Raw genomic sequence first — 25,083 nt, 5'->3', positions numbered from 1 at the left:
AAACCAGCTTCTTAATTAAGTTCTGGGTATTGGTTTCACTTGCATCCCATTAACTGCTTTGCCCTACATGTGTTTTTGGGACTCCCTTCACCCCCACCCTGTGTACACACACATGGCAAAGATAAAACAGCTTCATTAGTCTTATCAGCTCTTCAGGCACCAGTTGTTTGGGGTTTTTTTTTGCCTTTAAAGTGCTCCTAAAAGAGCCTCCTTGACAGCTCCCAGGTCTGCATCTCCCCAGCAGGGTGAAGATGCATGAACCAACATCAAGAGCTCTGCTCCTGTTGGAAGAAAGCAAGGAAAAGAAAACTCTGCACAGCCCAGAAAAAACTCATGGTCTGGGTAACCTCCCACACCCAGCACGGGGCAGGTGATGGGAGCTTGGGGAGGGGGGGACAAAAGCAAAAGCCTCAGAGCTAACATCACATGTTAAGCATTTTCATTGGGTTGGTTTTGGTTTTTCAACAGTGGCAACAGTTTGTCCTTAAACACTGAGCCCCAGCAGAGATGGAGCAACCCAAGGTCAGGTCACCCTGTGTGGGAGCTGCTTTTCCTGCTAAGAGGAGAATCAAAGCCTGTTTTGTTCTCCCCACACACACACAGGAGAAAAACTCAGGAGTGAGAGAAATACCAGGTTAGGGAATGAAAAGAGAGAAAAATAGGAAAGAGTAGAAAGATGAGGAGAGCAAGCAGAAAAAAAAAAAGAGCATTTCCCATAGTGCTAAAAGAGAAAGGCCCTGCAAGATCTGAGAGTTTCTACTGTGTCCTCAGGAACTTCTACAGCCACATGGTCTTTTGACCCAAGGAATTCAACATCAACATGAAGCCCTTGCACAGGAAAGGAAAACAACCAGAGGGCAGATTTCTTCAGGGAAGTGAACAGGGCAGGCAGGTAAAAAAAGCCACGTTTGACTCTTCATTCTCATTTTTTTAAGATGTCAAAGAAAGGGACTGACTGACTGAGAGTTGGCTGGGAAGCTCAGGGAAGATGCTCCCTGCAGAAATGAGAGCTGGCAGAGATATGAAGACAAGGTTTGCAGCCCAGAAAGCCAACTGTGTCCTGCATCAACAGCAGCGTGGCCAGCAGGGAGAGAGAGGGGATTCTTCCCTCATGAGACCCCACCTGGAGAACTGAGTCCAGTTCTGGAGCTCCCAGAATAAGGAATATGGAGCTTCTGGATTGAGTCCAGAGGAGGCCACAAAGATGATCCAAGGGCTGGAGCAGCTCTGCTCTGGAGCCAGGCTGGGAGAGTTGGGGTGTTCAGCCTGGAGAAGAGAAGGCTCCAGGGAGACCTCAAAGCACCTTCCAGTGCCTGAAGGGGCTCCAGGAAAGCTGGGGAGGGACTTGGGACAAGGGCAGGGAGGGAGAGGACAAGGGGGATGGATTGAAACTGAAAGAGGAGAGGTTTAAGTTGGACATTAGGAAGAAATTCTTGGCTGTGAGGGTGGTGAGACCCTGGCCCAGGCTGCCCAGGGAAGCTGTGGCTGCCCCATCCCTGGCAGTGTTGAAGGGCAGGTTGGATGGGGCTTGGAGCAACCTGGGCTGGTGGGAGGTGTCCCTGCCCATGCAGGGGGTGGGACTGGATGATCTTTAAGGTCCCTTCTGACCCAAACCATCCTGTGATTCTAGAAGAAACCCCAGACAGGTCAGTCAGGGCTTTGACAAAAAACCCTCCCAACTTCCATGTGTTTGAGCTCCTTTGGATTTTGAGCTGAAATCCCAGGAATTTCCAGCAGTCACAGCCATAAGTAAACATGCCTGTCATCCAAATCTGAGAACTGGCCTGAAGAGCAGTTGGGTAAGGAAAGCAGCCTGGCACGTTGGGCTCTTAATACCAAGGGCAACTACTTAAAATGTCAATGAAAAAGAATCAATAATCCAGGCAGCACATTTAACTTTCTCCAGCCTGAATACCTGCTAGCTTACAACAGCATGGTGAGTGCCAGAGACTTCTGGTAAAGCTCCACATTAGGATCTGGGTTGTTTTTCCAAAGCAGAATTGAGTGAGATAATTTGCTGAGTTCTAAGCAGCACTTGGATGTTTACACTGATTGAAGAATCAGCTTGGAAACCACAACACTTGCCAAGTTCAGTGGCAACAGGGACTGCCTGTGGTGTAAGAGGTATCTGGGCTCCCTTTCATAGTCTAGATTTTTCTCTCTCTGTTTTGCTTCAAGAAATAAGGCTCAGCAGCAGCAAACCAGCAGGTCCAGCCCTCAGCTGGAAGAGGTCATGACACTTGTGCACCCCCTGATGCTGCAAGAGGATCCCAGTTCTGCAGAGCTTTAGACCAGGCAGCACTTATTTCAACCAAATTAGCAAGAAGGGCCTGGAATGGTTAATTGAAATTATTTAGCCATCATGTTTTGCCCTTCTCCTCCTCTCCCTGGGATAATGTTTTCTAAATTGAATTCCTTTAACAGAATCCAATATGCAGCAAAACTGGTGTTCTGGAGAAATGGAACGTTTCAGGGCTGGCCCATCACCACCCCCACTGCTCAGGGAGGCAGCAGCTCCCAGACACCCCTTTTCCACCCTGATTCCAGCAGGAACTGGGCACTGCAGAAGGGAGTTTCCTTTGGCCCAGGGGCCACAGGCAGAGGGGCTGTAGGAAGGCTCAGCCCCCAGAGCATCCCTGGGGCAGCTGCATCTTCCAGGGGAATCTCTGCTTAACCAAGCCCCAAAACCTTCATCTGACTATTTTTTTTCCCCATGAAGAATGATGGAAACCTTGCAAATAACTGGGAGAAGTTAAGCCAGCAGACCTGGAGATCCAGGCAGCACCCAAAGCCACCTGTGCTTGTACCCACAGAGGTTTCCACACACAGGGCAAACACCACAGAGTCACAGAGTCACCTCGGGTGGAAAAGACCTCAAAGATCAGCAAGTCCAACTGTCAACCCAACACTGACAAGCCCTTAACTAGACCCTAAGTGCCACATCTGTATGACTCTGAAATCCCTCCAGGGATGGGGACTCCAGCCCTGCCCTGGGCAGCCTAGGCCAGGGCCTGACAGCCCTTTGGGGACAGAAATTGTTCCCAAGATCCAACCTAAACCTCCCCTGGCACATCTTGAGGACATTCCCTCTTGTCCAAGGCAACAGCAGAAGGTCTGGCAAGTGCTTTTCCAAAAACCAGAGCTGCAGCACCAGTGAGCAGCTCCCAGCCATGGTGCAGGGACACCCACCTTCCAGGCAAGGAGAAACCCAACCCTCTGAGCAAGGGAGGGGCAGCATGAAGCTGAAACTGGGCACAGAGGAACTATCTGAAGGTTCATGCCTCAACCTAGAGGGCAGAGTGTTTGGGGAGGTTTCTGGTCTGTAGCAGGAGATCCTGTTGGGTCTCCTGGTAGAGGTGAGCTGGACCCAGGGAGCTCTGTGTCCCAGGGGGTGCCCAGCACAGCAGCATGAGCCTGCTGATCCATAGAGTGGTTCAGGCTGGAAGGGATCTTTCAGATCACCTAGTTGCAACCCTCCTGCATGGGCAGGAACAGAGACAATTATCCCAGAGATACCCACACCCAGAGCCCAGGGCTTTAACCAGTTGCACCAGCAGAGACACTGCACGGAGAGACAAGGGTGGAAAGTCTGTAGGTCATTTGCTATTCACTTCTCTTCTCTGCAGTAGCTGAAGGAAACTTGCAATAGTCCTTGAACAGCAAAATAAATACAGTAACTAACAATAAGTATCTGCTCAAACTGTGTTTTCCAGGCAAGTTTTATGGAAGAAGTTTGATCCTCTTAAAAACCGAAGTTATTCCAAACTATCTCCCCCAATGTCTTCACAAGTTTGGCCCCAAGTTCCCAGCTTTGTCTTCTGTTTGTGTTCATCCAGGAGCAGGAGGGCCTCCTTCCCCAGGGCCCAGCAGCTGTTCATGGCCTGGGGGGGAGGTTTTCAAATGCTCAGAGGCAAGTTGAAGGGACCACCCCATCCACTGGGAAGTTGTATTCCCATCTTACTGATGGGGAACTGAAGCAGAGATCTCTTCCCGCTCCTGAGAAGATGCCCAGCATGGAGGGATGGGTAGGAGGATCCACACCATGACTTAAAACCTGCAAACCCCTGAAAACACACAAAGCCTTCACCCAGGGCAAGAGGCAAGGCAGGGATTGCTCATCCCCCACCAAACATCCCAGCACAGGGCAGAGCACATTCTTGTCTCTGAGCTGAGCAATTTGAGTTCAAGAAGAGGATTCATACCCCACTAAGACACAAGGACACCTTAGGCACAAAGAGCATCAGCATAAAACTGCCTGGACCCATTTTTGCCCCCCAGTTAAAACCAGCACCCTGGCACCTCCCATCCCAGTCCTTGTTCACAGCTTGGGAGCTGATGCCAAACATCTCAGACCTGTCCCCAAGTTCTCAAGCCCTGCTCTTCCTCCACCCCGAGCTCTCCAGCTCCAGCAACCCCCCCAGGTACCAAACTCCAGCAACCCCCCCAGGTACCAAACTCCAGCAACCCCCCCTCCCCAGAAGGGCTGTGGCTGCTCCAGGAGGTCTGCACATGGGCAGAAAAGCAGCTCCTGCCACCAAAGCGGGGAGAACAGACAATCCCCAGCAAAACAAAATGCTTCGTGCCACACAAGGTCCTGAACTTCCTCCAGCCCAAGTCAGTATCAAAGGGATGTTCATGATAGAAATGAGAATATTCTCCCCCATCTTTCCTCACTCCCTTCTACAGTCATTTTGCTAATGTTGCAGGCCAGGGTTACTCTTCACATACTCCCAAGCAATTTATTCCAGCTATTTTCCTCCAACAGCTGCACAACTAGAGAGAAATTCACTTCCCAGCAGAGGCAGAAGAAAAGGATATTCATCTGATTATGTCTGGGTGAAGCTTATCTGCTTATTTGCTGTTCAGAATTATATTTACAGAGCACAACAAAGACAAAGCCAAGTGCACTAATTGCTGTTGCTCAGGTGGAATACTTTCTGCCCACCCCAAGCCCTGCATCAGGGAGGCTTTATCTAGGATGAGGAGGCCACAGAGAAGGCTTTTGTTATTTACCATCACTATTTCATTGCCACAATGTTTTCTGAAAGGAGGAAGAAAAAGCTCAATGATCTCTTGCATGTTGTTCTGCTTTGCAAACCAGGATCACTGGGATTTTTCTTTAAGCTTGTAACAACTCACAGACAATTCCATCACCACTTCAATCAACCTCAGTCTGAAAACAGAGAAAGAGCCTCCTCAGAGGACCAGGGAAGCTCTCAGTGACCATGAGCTCCAGCCACCCACCTTCCTGCACTCCCAAAGAGGTCCCAGCAAGCAACCCCACAGCAGAGAGAACTTCTAGCCCCAAAACCTTCATATTTTCTACATGATCAGGACCAAAACTTCTCCTCTTACCTCTGCTCCTGCTTACTCAGCTGCCAAGCATCCCAGTTCCAGGTACTCCAACAGCAAAGCCCAAATACCAGCACACAACTCCCCACCACAGGTGTTTTAAAGCCTCCCTGAAGGGCAGCAAGGTGGGAGGGGAATTAACTGTCTGTAAGGAGGTAACACTGGTCAGCTGGTCACACCAACCCTTTCCCCTTCCCTTGGGGAAGGGAAAAACATCCCAAATGCAACTTGCAGCTGGAGATCCTCTGGTGTCCCCACAGTTTCCTGATCCCCAGCCACCTGCTAAAAATTGGCTTAGCCCAAAAGGCACTTGGCTCAGCCCAGGTGTTTTCTGCCTTCTGCAAAGCCACCCTCAGTGGTTAACTGGGCTTGTTGGAGCCATGAGGATCCACCACTTTCTATTCCTGCAGCCATGTTCAAGACTTCTGCAGCCAGGGAAGTTGGCAAATGGATCTCTCTTAAAATAGCCAGCCCTTTTCCTAATGTAATCTCTTCTCATTCCTGGTAGATAGCAGAGCTCCAAGTGTTTAAACAACTCCTTGGCTTACTGTGCCCATGTCCTGCTCCTACTAGGTCAGCTGGCAAGTTTGCTGTGATGATGCCTTTAGCCCCAGCCCAGGAGCAGGCTGTGAGGGCAGCCCTGGGGCAGCAACCCCCCAAGTCCCAGCAGGTCTGGGGAGGGGACAAGGACAATGACAAGGGTTTCACCTTAGGGAGCTCCTAACAAACCCTTCAGGTCTCCAAGAGAAAGGATGGTGAAGAGCTGCTTAACAAACCCCAAGTGTCTTGGTCACCTTTGCTGGTGCTGAGCACGTGCTCATCAGGGTGTAACATGGTCCGAGCTCTCCCACTGCCTGAGTTTCCTTCCTTCCACTTCCCCACCCATCCCAGAGGGGCTGGAGGGCATTTATTCATTATAAATACAAATTCTCCCAAAAGAGGAGTTATTGCCTTGCTGCTAAGGTCCCTTTGGTGCTGCAGTAAGGGCAGAGGTAGCCCAAGGGCTGGGCACAAAGTGCTGGGGAGCTGGGGCTGGTTCTTGGCAGGGTGAGTCCCATCCTGCCCAGGAGCAGCTCCTCAGCACAGGGCTGGGGACTTGGGTTCCTCTGGACATGGTGCTTCCCAGGCTGATGGGCTCTGCCACCTTCCAGGGCACATCCAGCAAGACATTGTCCCACCATGTCCATGCAGCAGGACACCCCCCTGCCATCCCTGTCAGCCAGCAAGGTGGGAGCCCCAGCAGGTGCTTAATGCAGTCACCAGGTGCTGAGTCCTCTTCCATGGCTCTCACATCTGCTAGAAAGGAATTAAAAGGCAGAATAAAGCAGGAAAACTCAGATGTGGGGCTGCCCTTGTCCACCTCCCCCTCCCAGCATCACACCCCACCCACAGGGATATTGACTTTTTCTGGGTGTTTTGCTCCCTTAGTGCAGTTCCCTGGGGAAGGGCCAGGGGGGCTGAGCACAGAACCCTGGAATCACAGACTGGTTTGGGTTGGGAGGGGCTTTTAAAGCTCATCCAGTCCAACCCCCCTGCAATGAGCAGGGACATCTCCAGCTAGATCAGGTTGCTCAGAGCCCCATCCAACCTGACCTGGAATGTTCCCAGGGATGTGGGAACCTACATCCTCTCTGAGCAACCTGGGCCAGTGTCTCACCCCCCTCACTGTAAACACTTTCTTCCTCTATCTAGTCTGCATCTCCCTCTTTCAGTTTAAAACCATCACCCCTTGTCCTGTCACTGCAGGCCCTGCTAAAAAAAATCTCTCCCATCTTTTTAGTAGGTCCCCTTCAAGTACTGAAAGGTCTCCCTGGAGCCTTCTTGTCCCCAGGCTGAACACCCCCAGTCTGCCCAGTGCTCCTCACCACCTCTCCCCTCACCCCTCATCACTCCCACCCTGTCTTTGGACTTTCAGCTTGAACCTCAGCCTGATGCTGGATCACCAAGGCTGTTCCCTGCCAACAGCCACAGCACCCATGGATTTTTCCTCCTGCCCTGCAGCACCAGGGAGGAAATGAAAAGGGTGATAAGGAGCTTTTTCTGCAGACGAGGGAATATCCTGTGCTATCGGGGAGATAAATTAATATTTCTTGCAGCTCTGGCAAAGGCTCAGGAATGAGATGTGTGGTGAAATTGTTCATTTATAGAGAGTCTGTGACTCTTACCTGGGCAGCAGGATAACCATCACCCTGCTCGCATTTCCTCGGGGAGGGAGGTCAGTGCTGCAGGAGGAAGGGAGAGATGGAGCCTGTAAGAGGAGAAGCCACAGCAGTTCCAGTGTTTCAGGATAGTTTTAGGGCTTGGTGGGCTGGTTCAGCTGCAGGGTGATGGGTGCTGCCTTTTGGGTGCCTTTCTAACACCCACTCCCTGCCCAGCACCACCAAGAGCTGAGCCAGCAGGAGCTTACCAGCTGCACGACCTCTTGGTGCACAGAGGGTTTGCCCAGGGAGACACTGTGTGATCCCAGGCAGCTGGATCTGATCTGTATGTGTCTTGCCCGCTGGCCCTGGAGCAGCTTTTCCTCTTCCCCATCCCTGTAGGATGCTCCCCTGTAGCTGTAAGCAGGGGATCCAGTGGGAAGAAGAAGAGGAGCAGGGACATCCCAGGCGTGGAAGGAGAGAGGTGTCTCCTCCAGCTCTGGACTCCATGGTTTTGCCCTGTTGCCTTCCTCCCAGCCCATGGGTGAGGGTGGGATCATGCAGGGTGCCCAGTTCCCCCCCACAGCCCAGCCCCACACCCCACCTGAGCTCAGCACCCAAACCCAGCCCGGGTCCCACTCCCCAGAGTGGCTGCAGGACCACGGGGACATCCCAAAGCCACAGGGCGAGTGCCAAAACCCCCAGGAAAAGGCAGGTGGGTGGTTGAAGATGGGTTGAAGGTTTCTTTGCAGCCAAGGGGCTTGTCCCGGCCCCGAGTCTCACTCGGGGGTGGGTGAAGAGGGAAAGAAATCCTCCCGTGCAGAGAACTGCCACCAGCAAAGTGAGAACCGGCTGCTCCAGAGCAAAGCCCGGAGCAGAAGCTCTGGCTGCATTTAAAGACAAGATTTCTCTTGGACAAAAGCAAAACCGGAGCTGCAGCCACCCCCCGGGGCAGCAGCAGCTGAGGGGCCATCAACCACCTCCAGGGCCAAACATTCACGTTGTAGCATCCTTCAAAATGAAGGATCTCAGCAAGGTGACTGCCCAGGTCACCAAGTCCCCCCCAGAGCCCCCGGGTCCCCCCCAGGCTGGTTCAGGGGAGCTCGGGGACCCTTTCACCCCCTGCTCGAACCCAGGGCCCTTCTGCCCAACCTCACCTGTGGGGGCTGGGGGGGCATTCAGTGGCTCCATTGAATTCACAGTTCTCTGCACAGAAAAACCAAAGGTGCTGGGGGTCACCTGGGGGTGGTTCAACCCCCACCACCTCTGCAGGGTGCAAATCCCCCCTGGACCTCCCCCCACACCACCCAAACCACCCATGTTTCCCACCCCAACCCCCAGGAAAACACCCTGGGAAAAGCTCCTCTCAGAGACTAGATTTCCCTGGGGGTTTTCCACATCTCACCTTCAATGGAAGCATCTTCTTTTCGTTACAATGTTTAATTATACAATGTCGGAACTTATTATTGTAATTAGCATTAGCCTGTAATTAAATGATGTCAAGGTGCAAGGGCACGTGGGTGTCTTCCAGGGTCCTGCTTGTTTCCCCAACAGCTCTGCCTGTTCCTCTCAGAACCCTTTGCCATCCCAGCTCCCAAACCCACCAGCTCCCAACAACCCAACCTGAATTCTGACCCATGATTAGCCCAGACCCTGGCCCAGGTTGCACAGGGAAGCTGTGGCTGCCCCATCCCTGGCAGTGTTGAAGGGCAGGTTGGATGGGGCTTGGAGCAGCCTGGGCTGGTGGGAGGTGTCCCTGCCCATGCAGGGGGTTGGGACTGAGTTTTAAGGTCCCTCCAACCCAAACCAGTCTGGGATTCTGTGAGTCTTTAAGTGCCCTGAGTGAGGCTGGTGAGGGCATCTCTGGGGCTCTGTGGGTGATGAAGGCTCCTGCCAGGTGGGCCAGAGGTGGATGAGGGTGTGAGGCCAAAGCTCCCCCTGCTCCCCCCATCCCCACTGGTCTCAGGCCGGGCTTTTCCTACTGGTTATGAATATTTTTATGAGCTATTGACTGGCAGTGATTCAGTCACTCATCTTCCTGAGGCAGGGTGAGGGCACCTGGTGCTTGGTCACACAGCCCCTGCACCCCAGGGCTTGGGGAGGAGGGCGCCAGGGATGAGCCCCCAGACCCAGCCCAGCACCTCAGAGCCCTGTGATTCCCCCTGCTGCCTCCTCCCATCATAGGAAACATTCCCAGGGTTTGCTCATGAGTAGGAGATTCTGCTCCTCATCCCTGTCCTTGGCCTTTAAAATTGAATTGACTTGATTTTCTTGCAGGTGCTGGGGAGGCACCCTGGGCCCTCAGAGCCCACCCTGGGCCCTTGGAGCCCACCCAGCACCAGCACTGCCAGACTCCAGGCTCCTCAAATAGAACAACTTGAAGACAAAACTGAAAATAACCCCAAAGCCCCAAATCCCCCAGAACACAAACACCCAGGCTGCTTCTCCCTTGGTGGAAAGTTTACAGGGCATTTTTTTTTCTCAATTTTCCTTTGAAGCCCCAGGATGACAGACAGTAAATGATCCATGAGCCAGGAATGTGTCCTTGCTGCCAGGAAGGCCAATGGAATCCTGGGCTGTGTAAGGAAGAGTGTGGCCAGCAGGTGGAGGGAGGTCATTCTCCCCCTCTGCTCTGCCCTGGTGAGGCCACAGCTGGAGAACTGGGACCAGTTCTGGGCTCCCCAGTTCAAGAGAGACAGGGAACTGCTGGAGAGAGTCCAGAGGAAGGTGATGAAGATGGTTGGGGGTTGGAGCATCTCCCTGATGAGGAAAGGCTGGGAGAGCTGGGACTGTTCAGCTGGAGAGAAGGCTGAGGGGGGACCTCATCCATGTCTGGAAGCATCTGAGGGTGGGTGCAAGGAAGACTGAGAGAGGCTCTTCTCAGTAGTTCCCAGTGTCAGAACAAGGGGCAATGGGCACAAGTTGGAACATGGGAAGTTCTACTGAAATATGAGGAAAAACTTCTTCAGAGTGAGGGTGACAGAGCCCTGGGACAGGCTGCCCAGGGAGGCTGTGGAGTCTCCATCTCTGGAGACATTCCAAACCCACCTGGATAGTCCTGTGCAAAGTGCTCTAGGTGATGCTCCTTCAGTGGGAGAGTCAGCCCAGATGATCTCTAGAGGTCCCTTCCACCTCCAGCAACCCTGGGATTCTAGGAGGTGCCAGCCCCACCACCCCAGCAGCCAAAAAAGCCAAACTCCTTTTAAAGCACTTTTTTTGTTTGTTTTTTTTTTACCTTTTTTTTTTTATTGATTTCATTGAAAACAGAACAAGAAAATGATCAGAGCCAAAAGGCTGCTCCTTTAAAACTGTCCAAAACATTAACAGAAAAAAAAAAAAAAAAATAATAATAATAAACATGAGGACATTATGAATGTTCTAGAAGAGATGAACAAAAAAAAACAAAACAACAAAACCTGTTACTGCACTAATTACAGTATTTAAAGATATATGCAAAACAAAATATTAAAGGTAATGACCTGCCCAGCCACCACACAAAAGGTGATGGCAAAATTTATTCACACTACAAGACTAACAATTTAAAAAAAGTTTTGTGTTTTTTTTTTTTCCTGCGTTTTTTTTTATACTAAAATCACTTTGTTCTTTTTATACAATTGATAAGTTTATATTCACGTGGTGAGCAAAAAATCACACCAGAATCAGCACCGTTTTGTTTTGTGGTTTCTTGGGTTTGTTTTGTGGGGGTTGTTTTTTTTTTGTCGTCGTTTTCTTTCTTTTGTGGTTTTTTCAACTTTTTTTTTTTTTGTGGTTTTTTTCTTTATTATGTTGTGTGTGTGTGTGTGTGTGTGTTTTTCTTTTTCAACGCTTGTCCCCAATGGTTCAATCATGGTAAAAAATAAAACCAAGTTTCTTGGAACCTCAGAGAGTGTGGCTTTAAAAACATCAACCGGAGGTGCCCAACGTTGGGAGAAGTGATGGGAACAGATGAGCTGGTGGCATCTGGGATCTTCTCGCTGTGACACGTCCTGCCTGGCTGCCCCACGGGTGGACAGGAGGTGAGGTTCTCTAGAATATATATAGCATTCCTTTATTTGTGGGGTTTTTTTTTTAAAAAAAAGACTGGTCTTCTTCAGAAGTTAGTGTCTTGTACGATCCCCCTTCAAACCTTCCCTCTCTCGGGGAAGAGGGAAATTCTTCCACGGGTTGAACCCAACACTGAGACAAGTCCCACGGCTGAGAGATGGTTTGTGATGGAGAAAAGCCCAGGAAGGAGCAGGGGAAGAGACTCTGGAAAGCTCAGGAAAGAGCCAAGGACCAAAGAGGTTGTAAAGACTTTGGGTTTCTTCTCGCTGGAAGAGAAAAAAGCCGTTGGATTTGGTAACAAGGAGGGTGCTTGTTAGAAATGCCTTCCAGGTCCTCAGGGAAGGCTCCACCGTGGTGTCCTGGGAGGAATTAATGACTACAAAAAAAAGCAAAACCAAACAACTAAAAAAAAACCAACAAAAAACAACAAACCAACCCAAAGAAACCAGCACAAACCAATCAGCAGAAGCTGCCCCGGGGGCTGTGCCAAGCAAAGCCCAAGGCCAGCACCTCCCTCCTCCTTCTCCTCTTCCTCCTCCTCCTCCCCGCTGCCCAAGCTTTTAGAAAGAAAGTCCCATCAAGTATTGAAAGTTTATTAAAAGTGAACTGGAGATGACTTGGCATGACCATCCATTCCGTGAGCAGCAGTGGGAGGACGGTGGCTCCCCCTGGGCTCTGACAACACTCAGCACATTAAGAGAGGGGGGCCAGGAACAGCTCACATGGCAAAAAAATCCCCCAAGGACCCAACAGCCACCCCTCCAGCACTGGAAACCAGCAGCTTCCCAGTACCAGGGAGGGGAGAACAACACATGGGAGGTGGGATTTCCTTGAACTTATTCCTCAAGTAACAGTCGGTGGCACAGCCCTAAGTGTCACAAACCCTTGGCTTTCCTTGAGAGGGTTGGTTGGTTTGTTTTGTTGTGGGGTTTTCTTTTTTTTGGGGGGTAGGATTGGGTGGGGGTGTTTGTTTGGTTTTTTTTTTTGTAGGTCTTTCTTTTTTGTCTTTTTTTTTTTTCTTTTCTTTTTTTGTCGGGTTTGTTTTTTTTCCCCCCCCCTCTCTCTCTTTCAATGGAAATTGGGACAGTATGTGAACCTATTGGGGGTTCCAAGGAGTCGAGTCTCTGGGGAGCTGAGCCTCAAAAGTGGCTGGTTGCTGTGGCAGAGCTGGTGTCAGGGAGCCCGTTCTCCTGCGTGTCCTGGGCCGAGGTGCTCGCCTGCCGCTGGGCCAGCGCGGAGCTCGAGTGTTTGCACTTGGGTGAACCACACTGACAGCTGAAGAATTTGCCTTTGATGTCCCAGAACCTGTCACCGTAGTCAAAGCTGCAAGAGAGAGAGACACAGAGAGGGGGTCACTGCAGAGCAGCGGCAGGAAGAGGCACCGTGTGGGTGCCAGCCGCCCAGGGAGGCGGCTGTTGGTGCTGCCGCTATTTGGGGTTTTGTGCAGCTCCGGGGATGGAGCCTGTGGCCCTGCCACCCATCCTGGCTGGCTCCGTGGAACTCAATGTCCTGCTCAGGGGAGCCTGAGGACACAGCTTGGAGAGCAAACGGATGGAGTGAGGCAGCTCAGGAGCAGCGGAGCTTTTCATAGAATGGTTCAGGTTGGAAAAGATCTCTAAGATCGAGCCCAACCACCAAGCCCTTGACACAAGAGGGACATGGGCCTGTTGGAACAAGCTCAGAGAAGGGCCACAAAGATGATCTGAGGGCTGGAGAAGCTCTGCTCTGGAGACAGGCTGGGAGAGTTGGGGGTGTTCAGTTGGGAGATCTTAGAGCACCCTTCACTACCCAAAGGGACTACAGGAAAGCTGGGGAGGGACTTTTGACAAGGGCTTGTAGTGACAGGACAAGGGGCAACGGCCTTAAGTAGAGGAGGGGAGATGAAGATGGACATTAGGAAGAAGTTCTTCACCGTGAGGGTGGTGGGTCACTGCAGCAGGATGGCCAGAGAGGTGGTGGAGGCCCCATCCCTGGAGACATTCAAGGTCAGGCTTGACAAGGCTCTGAGCAACCTGACCTAGTTATAGAATTCTCCTGTGCACTGCAGGGGGGCTGGACTAGATGACCTTTACAGGTCCCTTCCAACCCCCCACATTCCATGGTCCTATGACTCACTCAGCCATGTCCTGAAGCGCCACATCCCCACGTTTTCTGAGCACCCCCAGGGATGGTGCCTGGGGCAGCCTGTGCCAGGGGCTTGAACCTCCAACACATCCTTCCCTCTGCACCCCCTCCTTCCCCAAGCCCTGGGGGCGTCACCTACCCGATCTCCTCTCCAGCTTCTATATGCCTGGTGCTGAAGAAGGCGATCCTGGGGAAGCGAAGGTCCTGATGCGACATGAAGACGCGCACCGGGATGAGGTTTGGCTCACAGAGGTGGTTGATGAAGCGGCTGATGTTGCCATAGAAACGGGCATCTATGCAGTACGCCTCCCCCTCCTGGAGGAGAAACAGGGAGGCTTTGATCAGTTGAGGTTGGGTTCAGGATCAGCACTTGGTTAAATCAACAACCCAACCACCGGTCACTCCACTCACGCTCCGGAGAGCTCCAAGAAGAACCACCAGACCCACCCACTGCAGGTTGGAAAGGACCTAAAACACCCATTTTTGTGGTCAACAGGTCCCTGAAAATACAGTTTTCTTCACAGCACTTTGAGCCCATGAGTCCAAAGAGCTTTGGGAAGGCCCCCGGGGCTGCCTGGCACCCAGCTCTGCCCAGCCCCGCTCTGTGAATGCACCAGTTTGGCACCTTGGGATTGATGTTGGGTGCAAACACCTCTGGGGTAGAAGCCAGTGTCCTCTGAGCATGACAGCCAGGAAACACAAAGCCAGAGCCTCAAGACAACACAGGGTTTTGCAGATAAAAGTGAAAGTGAGAACACAGAAATTCCCTTTCCAGACAGCCCAAGGAACAGTAATATTTTTGTTTTCCCTGAAAATAAAAGAACCCTCCTCAGGGTTTTTTTTGTTGGGTTTTTTTTATTATTATTATTATTATTCCAGCAGAGAATGACTCTGCAAAGCAGAGACTTTAATTACAGAAGCTAATTTCAGCTGCAAAGAGGCCAAAAGCAAAAGGATCCATTAGTGGTGCTCCAAGTCCCTTTTGGGCAAGCACCTTGCAATCATTAATGAACGAGCTGTGCCAGATCACGCCACCCCAGGAGCCCAGGGAAGATGTCCCAGCCACTGGGAGAGGCGTCACCTCACGTGGTCCCACACTACACAGAGTGTTACTGGCTCTGATTTCAGTTCTCATTCCCATCACCCTCTCCCTTTTATCCTTGGAAATGCCTTGGTTGGTGAGGGCACCACCCACCATCGCACCCTAGTGACCACCTGGGAAGCCCTGAGCCCTCCACCATGCTAGGCAAGATGTTGTTCTCCAGAAGGGAGCCTGCTGCCCTGACCAACACAGGCAGCATCCTCCCTGTGAAGCTGCTGAGGAGAAGTCCCAAAGCAAACTGCTTCCCACCTTGCTACGAGGGGATTTGGAACATGAGAGTCACAGGGTGGCAAGTAGAGAGGCAGAGGAGAAACCATGAACCTGCTCTAAGGTGAGATGAGGCTCCCTCTCAAGAGGGCAGACTGTGGAAGGGCCATGCAGAAGATGTCCACATTCCCCTCTTCCACCTTCCTTCAAGCAGAAGGACATGATGATTTCAAATGGCTTTCAATGACCATCAGCCACCATGCAAAGGGCTCCCACCAGGCACAAGTCCACATGTGGCTTTTTCTTGGCCATGGGGATGCAGCCCTGACTGCTGCCCCTCCTTGATGGAGCACAGCAGGGCCATGGCTGTGAGCAAGGACCACAGAGGTTTGGCCTGTGTGTGGGACAGAGGGGGCTTAACATAAGCAACCACAAGAGCTCCAACTCAATCTCCTCTTTCCCAGAAACAATGTGCTTTTCCCACTCTCCAGTACCGAGACAAGAACACAACTCCTTTCACCAGCCCAGAGAGCATCTGTCACACCAGGTCTCGCTCCCTGGCAACCCAGAACAGCAGGAAGGACATCAGGAAATACCTGCTCAATGTTCAGCCCCTTTCAGACATGGGACAGGCTGTGACTGCAGGACCTGGCATGAACAATTCACCATGCAGGCAGCCTCGAGTGACACCTCAAGGTATAGGGACATGAGAAGTGACCTCCTCACCACTTTCTTTCACCACAGCACAAGCCACTCCTTCAAGACACACCAGGACCTCAAGGCTGCTCCCCCAGGGTTGGGGTTCACACCCTTAAGGATTTCTCATCACCCAGGAGGCCAGAGGACCCAGCTGGCTCTGCCCTCCACCACCCAGCCCAACAGGCTTCTTCTAACCCACTCAGTGCCTTGGGCCTGGTTCTCTACACATGCATCACTCTGAAGAGACCATGAAAAACAATGATGAGCTCGTGCTTGTCCTTAGGTCTCCCTCCTTGCTGCACTGAAAGCTTGAGGAGGACAAACACAGAGGTTCTCCCTCAAGGCAGGCAGCCAGGGGTCACCTAAAGGCACAGCAAGGCCCAGGCCAGCTCTTGCTCATAAATACACAAACCAGCTGAAGCCCCTGCTGCTTTTCAGTTTCTTAATTACAGTTTGAGCCCTCTGCTTTCAGACTGACTACAAGACTCATTCCTTATCCCTTTTTCAGCTGTTAAGTGTGTCTCTCTTTAAGAGGAAAAAAATAGGCAAAACAATAAAGCAAAGCTTCTTTGTCACTAGCTGGTGACAGGAACAAGACAGAGGCAGTTTTATGGCTTTCCTTGGAAGCCACCCCACTCATCTGAGTCCCCAGATCACCTTTCTCCTCCTTTCCCAAGGGAAGTCCAAAGTGACTGCCTTGCTTAAAAAGCTTTAGATCATGCTTTTCAAAGCCAGATTTCTGAAGACCCCTCTGCAGAGCAGTGCAGAAGAACAAGCCTCAAGTCCCTGTCAGGCTCACTGATGGATCCCTTTATAAGTGAAGGCTGTTGGGGATTTTTTTCAGTCTTTCAGTTCATCGTTTTAGGAGGAACTGCCAGAGCTGCCAATCAACCCAGCCCTGCACACACACACCTGAGTATCCAAACATGAACAACTGAACTCAGGATACCCAAACAGTTTTGACAGAAGAACATCTCTTGCATGGAAACTGGTGTGGGCAGCACATACCTTGGTGGCCCAGTGCTGCTGGGCTCTGCCTCCAGCTCAACAAGCCCCAAGTCTCACCTCAACCACTCTAGATTTTGACTTAACACACCACAAGCATGCAGTCCTCCCCTTTGCAGGCTTTCAGGTCGTGCTGTACATCAAGATGGGAGGCAAATATTCTCTTTGCTCCTCTGGAGAGGCAAGACCTTGGCTCTGTCTCAGACACCTTCAGACACAGTACCTTGTTGTCAAGGTCAAAGAGGTAGGAGTCGTCTTCACGGACGTCTGCCTCGGAGTCGGATATCAGCTCCCCAACGTACCTGTGGACAAGCAGGAAAGGGAGGAATAAGACACTCATGTAGTCCCAGCTCGGGGTTAAACACCTCCTTCTGGGAAGAGGGAAGGGATACAGCCCAGCCACAGGTGACAACCTGCAGTCTTGGCCATGCAGGTCATCTTGGAGCCACCCAGGCAAACTCGGCTTTGCCAGCTGACAGCAGCTAAAACCTGGTTCCAAAACTCAGTCTTTTCAAGGCAACACTTTTAATATCAAAAATGGAGGCTTACTTCCAACAAAATCTACTTTTCCTGAGGGCTACGTTTCCTTTTGCAAACCTCTTTGTTGGCCAAGATCAACACATCAATCCAATTCCCCTTCTGTTCATGGTCAGACTCACATCTTGGCTCTGCTATGCACCCCTGCAATGCTTGTGCTGATCACATCCCACAGCAGAATGTTTGTGTCTGTCCTTCCTCTGTTTTCTAGGGTATTCTGACCAATTGAAAACTTTTGGTTTAATACTCTTAGGTCTAATCTAATCTGCCAGCATCCCTGGAAGGATCTAGGTTTCTTTCTCAATCTCTTTCAGACCAGGAAACAGCTGATCTGGCCAACAACCACCCTGCTGTGAAACCTGGTGCCAGGCAGGTTACAACCCACAGGCCCTCCATGCAAGGTGAAGCACGTGCTGCTTGGCCTGCCCTGCTGAGGACTAAGCACACACACAGCTCCTCACATCCCAGATTGATGCTGGGTTTGATGCAACCCCCCCTGCTGTAGGAGTTCCCACATTTGTCTCCCCATCTCCATCTTAAATGGGTTTGGACTATCACGGTTCAACACTTCCTGCCCTGACCTGCCTGCAACCAAAGAGAGAGACACGAGAGGCACTGAGCCAGAGGAGGATACAAGAGAGAAGCAACAGTGTGATTCTGGTGTGTGTGTGTCTTCCCAGCCTTTAACACAACCCTGATTAGTTATCAGCAAAGGATTCACAGAACCTCAGGGTGCCAGGTTGGAAGGGACCCAAGGATCACCTGGTCCAACCTTTCGAGGTAATAATATAGTTGATATGAGATGTTCCAGCACCTGTGGAGCTGAGTATTAGAACTGTCCAATGTGGGGGAATCCACCACTTCCCTTGGAAGACTATTCCAATGTCTAACTGGTCTCATGGTGAAAAATTTTCCTCGGGAGTGCACTGGGATCTCCCCAGGAATAACTTGTACCCGTTCCCCCTGTCTTTTCCAAGTGACTCCTCATACAAGTATGAACAACTATTCTTTGCAGCATCAGCAGAGAGGCCCATGAGCAGCAGCCACTGCAGCAGCATTCATTCCTCTGCAGCTCTCAAGGTCCTTCTGAAGCAGTAACCAACTGATCCATCTCCCCATGCATTTAACCCATGGGCTGGGGGAGAGAAGAGCCACAAACCATTAACCTGGAGAGGGATCCACACGCTCTGGGACAAGGGATGGTTTGGCTGCAGTTCCCAAGTGGGAGCCATGTGGCCAAGTGGCTCTGGCACAGCAGGAGGTTGCCACAGGGGACCCTCCTGTTTGCCCCCATCACATCTGGGTATTTATTAAGTGCTCTCATAAGGCTGCAGCATCACTGGAAATCCCACAGTCGTTCCTGACCTAAAGCAACAGGGAGGGAATGGCCAGAGAGGGACAGACCTTGCTGCAGCCCAGCAGGCAGAGCAGCTGAACAACACTGCACAGGGAGGGAGGCTGCTCAGGGACAGCCCCTCCAGCTTCCCAACTCAGGCAAGCAAAAACCACAACCTAATTAAAAATTGTTGGTTTGACATTCCTTTAAAGACTATTCCTGTAACTCATTTCCTTTCCAGGACTGCTTACCAATACAAATGGATCCCTAACTTCCCAGGTCCAAAATTATGGGAGCATATGCAAGACATACATTTTCCTAACCAAAAGGTACATCTTCCTACACAAAAAAGAGCAGGAGCATCAGCCCCTTCTTTTAAAAACTCTGAGTCAAGCCAGCATCTTTCTTTCCAGGCAGATGTTCAGCAGGCTGATGGCAGGTAGCTACATCTCAGAGCTTTGCACTGCCACTCATCCCTGCAAGATCAGAGAATGCTCCATGAAAAAATCAAGAGCAACAAGAAATTGGGAGACAGGACACCTGGGGCTTCTCTGGCTGAAGATGTGGCTAAAATACCTGGCTCAATGTATATGTATCTTATTAAAGCATCACACTTTTGTACAGAAATTAAATATTTGGAAACCACCTCTGGTTTCTGCATCCTGCTCATTCAAAGCCTCTCCAGTAGAATCACAGAATGGTTGGGGTTGGAAGGGACCTCTGGAGATCATCTGGTCCAACCCCCTGCTTGAGCAGGATCCCCTAAAACAGATCCCACAGGAACATGTCCAGGCAGGTTTTGAATATCTCCAGGGTTGGAGACTCCACAGCCTCCCTGGGCAGCCTGTCCCAGGGTTCTGGTACCCTCAGAGAAAGCCCTTAACCAGCTGTGCCCTTTTCCAGAACAAGCAGCTGCACTTTCTGACAACCAGGCACAAACAGAGCTGACTCCAATCAACCCACAGCAACGTCAGCACAGGGGAAACAGCAACTTTTGAACATCAACATATTTGAAGGCCAGGGAGAAACCTGCACACGACCACACTCCTGAGTATCTGAAAGTGGAAGAGCCTAAAAACTCCATGGAAGCCCAGGGCAGGGAGGGTGACACTGGTGCATCCCTCCCCTCACTAAGCTGCTGCCTCCAGGCTGGTGCTGAAGGTACCAGAGGCTGATGGCAGGAGGATCTGGAGCAGCTGAAGGGTCTGGGAGCCCTGGAGAGGAGGCTGGAGGGCTGACTGCCCACTGTGCTGGCTCAGCCTCTCTCCAGCTGCCAAACTGCTCTGAGTGCTGCTCAGTGCTCCCTGCAGCAGCTGCCAGAGGGACAGTCTGCAGGTTGAAAGGGGAACCACTTTTTGGAGTGATTAGAGAGAAAAGTTGAAAGGTATCTGAAGTACAGAGTGGGCTGAAAAGCAGTGTGTGTGTAAGAAAGGTATTTACTCACAGAAACAGGCAGGAGCAGCACAGTTTTGCAAAATGAAAGTTGCCAGAACTAGTCCAGATTTGCCCCTTGTGTGAGCAAGGAATGTGAAGAGTTATGGAATAAAATTCATCCTTCCACCAATAAAATTATCATCCTTCCAAAGCAGAACAATAACCTCCCTACAAAGCAACTGGGGACTCTAATCCAGATGTTTAAAGCAAAATGCTCTTCCACAAGAGCTGATCCCAGGAACTGCTGTGAGGAATCAGCTCCTGAGCACCACCAGCACTGGGGATTCTTTGCCAGAGATGAGGAAAAGAAAAAAACAAGTCTAGAGGCTTGATAAAGAATCAGAGGAGGAACATCAGTGCAGTGGCTTGGGGAGAAGGACTGAAGTTGGTGAGTAAATAACGTGTGTGAGAGTGATGGAGACAAGCAGGAATGTACATGGGCAAGACAAGAATTAGCTCAGCTTTTTAGTATGCAGCTCATTTAGATAATGAGGAAGAAAGTGTCTCCCACTGAAACAGTGTCAGCAGCTCCTGGCAGGACTGGAGGGAAGAGTTAAGCAGGGTTGTGGTATCTGCACCCATCTGATGTGCTCCACAACACATCTTTAATCACAGGGCTGCCTGTTCACCACTGCTTATTCCCCTTCCATGTTAGCATTCCATTAGGATTTGGCCAAGTCAGTGCCTTTTTAATTTGGGAGCAGTTTATGCACAGGCTCTGGTCCACCTCTGGGTGCTGAACCAGGACACAGGGACCTTCCAGGAAGCCCCACCTGAAGACAGACTTGAAACACTTCCCACAAACAGCAGAGTTTTCAGCTTTAGCTCCAAAAAACCATCATCTGGCAGCTCCTAACATGGAAGGAATACTTGGCCAATTCATTGCAGATTCTTTTCCTTATTTTCTTTTAATTCTGTAAAAATCTTCCCTAATTTCCCAACCCAGTTCTATAAAACACCACCCACTAGCTCTAGAAACCCCAGCACCTATTTCCATGAAGGGCATGAGTGTAGACATACTTAGAAAGTCTTAACTCACTGTCTTATGGCAACGAAGAAAACACTTTCCAAAATACTTAATGAAGTATATACACCACTTTGAAGCCTAAAAACTCTGGGGTTGGACAGCAGTTTTTTTCATTTTACATAAAGAACACTTTTGTTCTTAAGCACTCCACTGAATCAGGGCTGAAACATGTGCTTAACACCAAATGCTTTACTGTGCTGCTGAATCAGACTAAAGCCAGAGCTTTAGTGACACTGGAAAACTTCCTGAGAAGTCAGTATTGAAACAGAAAAAAAATCCAGGATTAAAAAGTTGTCCCAAATTGGCTTGGCCTGAAGTGTCCCATATGCACAATGAACACGAGTTGAGCACATTCACAGCACAACCCAAATGCATTTCCCCCCCCCCACCCCAATCACTTGTGTTTCAGAGGGGTAAGAGAGCTGAGCACAGATCCCAGCAAGACAGAGAGGGGTGGAGAAAGCTCCACACTAGCAGGAAAAGGACAAACAGAGCAGGAAATGGAGTCAGGAAACCTCTGAGGGCAGCTCTGCTCGATGCCAATTTGATTTGCATGAAAACCAATCCTTGAAGAGGAGCAAACCATCCCAGCCCTGGGGAAGAGATGCATCCATGGGAGCTAATGAAAGCTGAATGACTTACTCGCACACAAAGGTTCCCAGTGGAATGTCTTGCATTGTCCTCACACCCCAGCCCATCTTCTGCGTCCGATAAAGCTGCAATCGAGTCCTGGAAAGAGGAAATGAAGCCAGGTTCATGGCAGCACTCCACAGCAAGGCAAGAAATGTTTGGAGAGACCAGCAAAAACCCATCAACTTTCCACAGAATCATGTGATTTTATCAGCAGAAACTTTCAATATTTGATCCCCCCCACCCAGTTCTCACCCTGGCACCACAGTGGGTTCGCTCCACTCCCACTGCTGCTCCAAGCACATGGGCAGGTGCTTGGATGGGGGCTGCCTGGGGACAAGGGATGGATGCTCATCAACCCCTTCTCCCTGCCCAGCAGCACTTTGTGAGGTGCAAACTGAGGGTCAGGACATGCTAAAGGCTGGGGAGGGGGACAGGGGATGGGATGCTGTGTGACTACACCGTGGATGATTTACACGTAGGACACCAGAATCCCAGCACTTCTCTCCCTTTCCATGCACACACCCACCACTCAGGGGAAGGTGGAAGGGAACTGCAGGCAGTGCAGCTCTGCAGGGAGGGGTGCTGAGGGGAGGGCAGGGACCTCATGGTGAACTAAGAACACCTTGAGCTAAGTGCCCTGACCCCTTTGCCCTCTGCTGAGGCCGGTGCATTTAGCAACTCCATCATATCCAGCTGCCTTGGCTGAAAGACAAGGAAGAAACGCTGCAACTTGAAACTTCTTGGTGTAAGAGCTGCTCTGTGGAATTTTACTGATGGAGTTTATGGGCAGAGAAAGAATCCTGTAAGTCATTCTGCCTCCTGCTCAGCCAGGAGTTGAGTTAAGTGCAGGATGAACATTCTGCAGGGCTAGGGAAGGCTTGCTCTGTCCCCAGGGGAACCAAAACCCACTCTCAGCAATGCTGTTATTGGAATAAAGAGAAATCTAATGCTCACCTTAACTTCACCCTGTTGCTTCTCCCAGTACTTCTCTTCTCCCCACCCATTCCCTCCTGGCATTGTCAGCTCAAACTGGGGGCTGTGCATTTTCTTGTATTTGCTCACAGCTCCTGCAGCCTTCACCAGGGCAAAATACAACTCAGGTTCACCCAGTTATAACACTGTACCACAGGCCTGAGGAAGCTCCCCCATGCTCTGCCTTGTCCATCACAGTAGAGCAGAACCCAAGTTCTGGTTCAGGCTTTGCTGTTGGGGCCAACACTGGCAGGAGTGGGACCATGGATCCCACCTCAGCTTCCCAATCAAGCTGGGTCAGCCTGCCAGATGAAAACATGTGCACTGCTGAGCAGAGCTGAGCTGGGGCAAATCTGATAAAGGAACCACTGAAAATGGAGCAGAAGCAACCCAAGTGTCACACTGCAACCCAAACACAGGAGGTTTCTCCACTGCCTCCCCAGGGACCTCCAGCACAGGCCCACCAAGCACCCGACCTTAGCACCAGCTTCCTGACAAAGCCACTCTCCCAGGCTCATCGTTGGCTTTCCAACCCTTCCCACCGTTCAGAAAAACACCTGAGCAAGGCAAAAACTGCAAAAGCAAGAGCTCTAACTGTACAGCTCCTAAATAAACACCCACACAGACACTGGAGCTCTGGAGCTTGGCAGGGAAAACCACAAAGGGGTAAAGTTCTGTCAAGACGCATCGAGCCTGTTCCTTATTTTTAAAGCTGCAAAATGTCATTGAAACTACAAAGCTTGCAAAAAGCCAACACTGTCAGTGCTACAAAACATTAGCTAAAGTCTTTCTGTTTTCCAGTGGGATTCCATTGAAGTTTGTCCTGATAACACTCAGTGCAGTGGCAAACTTCTCCACAGCAGAGGTCCAAATCAAAACATTTTCAGTTTGGCACCAAAATCCTTACAGGCTAATGTGCAGCACTGAGACCAACAGGAATCCCATTCGGGGGGGTCATGCCAGTAATTTGGAAATTTTAAGCAGCCAAGTCTGGACAAGCTGCCCTATATTTCTAGTAGACTGGTAACCTACAAGATCTTCTCAATGAAAGCTTTGCAGTTCCTGTTGCTGCTGCTTTCTTCACAGATCTACACACGAAAAGTTGTATCTAGGCTGTTCATGCAAACCCACAAACCATTTATGTGTTTTATGGTCAGGCTGGTGAAAGGATGCCACAGTTCCCACATCACGGGCAGGGTGCAAGTATTAATTGAGCTCATCAACCTGCTGCTGCTTCATTCCCACCAGCAGCACACAGGAACCCACTTGCATCCCACCACTGCACGGTGGCACCTGCCCCAGCTTCTGTCTCATCTGGGTTTTGTGGGTTTATGAGTGAGCTGAAACTGGAAGAGCCAGGAAGCTCAGGTTTGCTGTTGGCCTCACCAAGATAAGCTGTGTTTGGATCCTCCTTCTCACCTGAGTCCGTTCTGCACCACCCGGTTCCTACAGGTTCTCCAGCAGGAACACGCGTGGTTGCACTCAAAGATCAGGGGTGGCTCAGCCATGTTGAATTCGGGCAGGAGGCGGCCGTCCTGAGGAGGAGAGGCATTCAAGGCTGGGTTAGTTGTCTGCTCCCGTGCCCCCTCCAAACCAGAGGCAGGCCAAGAGCAGGAACTCCTGAGTGTAAGAACAGCCCAGAGATCCCCAAGGTGGAGGAGGCGTGCCCTGACCTCCCCAAAACCAGAGGCAGACCTCAAGCGCCGCGGTGGTTTTCCTCTGCCCCGACCATCAGCAACAGCTGACAAACAGCAAGACACTGTCTAGATTTTTGCTGCCTGGCAGCACCCTATGCACCACCAAAAAAAAAAAAAAGAAGAATCTTACAGTGCTGTGCAAAAAAGCAGAGTGCATCATCATTATCATCACTTTGTGGTGCTGGATGGGAGAAGCAGATGCTTAGTCTGCCTCTGGAATAAAGCCTAAACTTCCAGATTACGAGGCCAATACACCCAAGTTCTGTAAACCACAGTATCTTCCCAGATAAATTCCAAAAAAGCTAAATTCAATTATTTACCAACCATACAGGATTAAGGAAGCAGCAGATGCAGATCATCATTCTTAACTAATTTGGCTGTTAAGGCTGCAAAGTTGTAATCACTTATTAACGTATAAATAAAACAGCTCCAAAGCAAAGAGAGATGCCAGTATTTTCACTGGGAGAAACTTGCAGAGATTCACAGATCTTAGCAGAACCTGTCCAAATACTAACCTCAAAACCTCCCTGGAGGATTGAAGCTACTTACCCAAAACAAACCAGGCTTCTGGCAATGTTGCAGTTAAAACATCTTTACTTTGCCTTCACCCAGAAGGATCCCAATCCATAAAAGCAGGCAGCAAACCCCTCTGTCACCCTCCCCTTGTTTACATACCATACAGAGCATCTTCTGTGTTGCTCTGAAATGGAAGCTGATTTCACACATGGATTATTAAACACTCTCCATCACAGGGGTATAATCAATGGCTCAGTTGG

The 25,083-nt window shown here is 50.6% G+C and overlaps 1 protein-coding gene across 13 annotated transcripts in view; it reads right to left on the bottom strand.

Moving 5' to 3' along the window:
- Positions 1 to 12,111: 12,111 nt before the first annotated feature.
- EHMT1 (euchromatic histone lysine methyltransferase 1) overlaps positions 12,112 to 25,083 on the bottom strand; it is a 122,927-nt gene continuing 109,955 nt past the window's right edge. For all 13 annotated transcript variants that reach the window (XM_051636444.1, XM_051636448.1, XM_051636447.1 and 10 more), the window contains 5 exons: positions 24,030 to 24,145; positions 21,648 to 21,734; positions 16,895 to 16,973; positions 13,798 to 13,973; positions 12,112 to 12,857 (listed from right to left, as the gene is read on the bottom strand). In XM_051636444.1, the coding sequence (XP_051492404.1) occupies positions 12,674 to 12,857; positions 13,798 to 13,973; positions 16,895 to 16,973; positions 21,648 to 21,734; positions 24,030 to 24,145 (642 nt within the window). In that variant the 3' untranslated portion in view covers positions 12,112 to 12,673. The remainder of the gene's footprint in view (positions 12,858 to 13,797; positions 13,974 to 16,894; positions 16,974 to 21,647; positions 21,735 to 24,029; positions 24,146 to 25,083) is intronic.

The sequence above is a fragment of the Apus apus genome, chromosome 19, assembly GCF_020740795.1.
Source record: "Apus apus isolate bApuApu2 chromosome 19, bApuApu2.pri.cur, whole genome shotgun sequence".
In the NCBI taxonomy this organism is placed as follows: domain Eukaryota; kingdom Metazoa; phylum Chordata; class Aves; order Apodiformes; family Apodidae; genus Apus; species Apus apus.
Note: the sequence above shows the minus strand (reverse complement) of the source record. Positions and strands in the feature narration are given on the sequence as shown.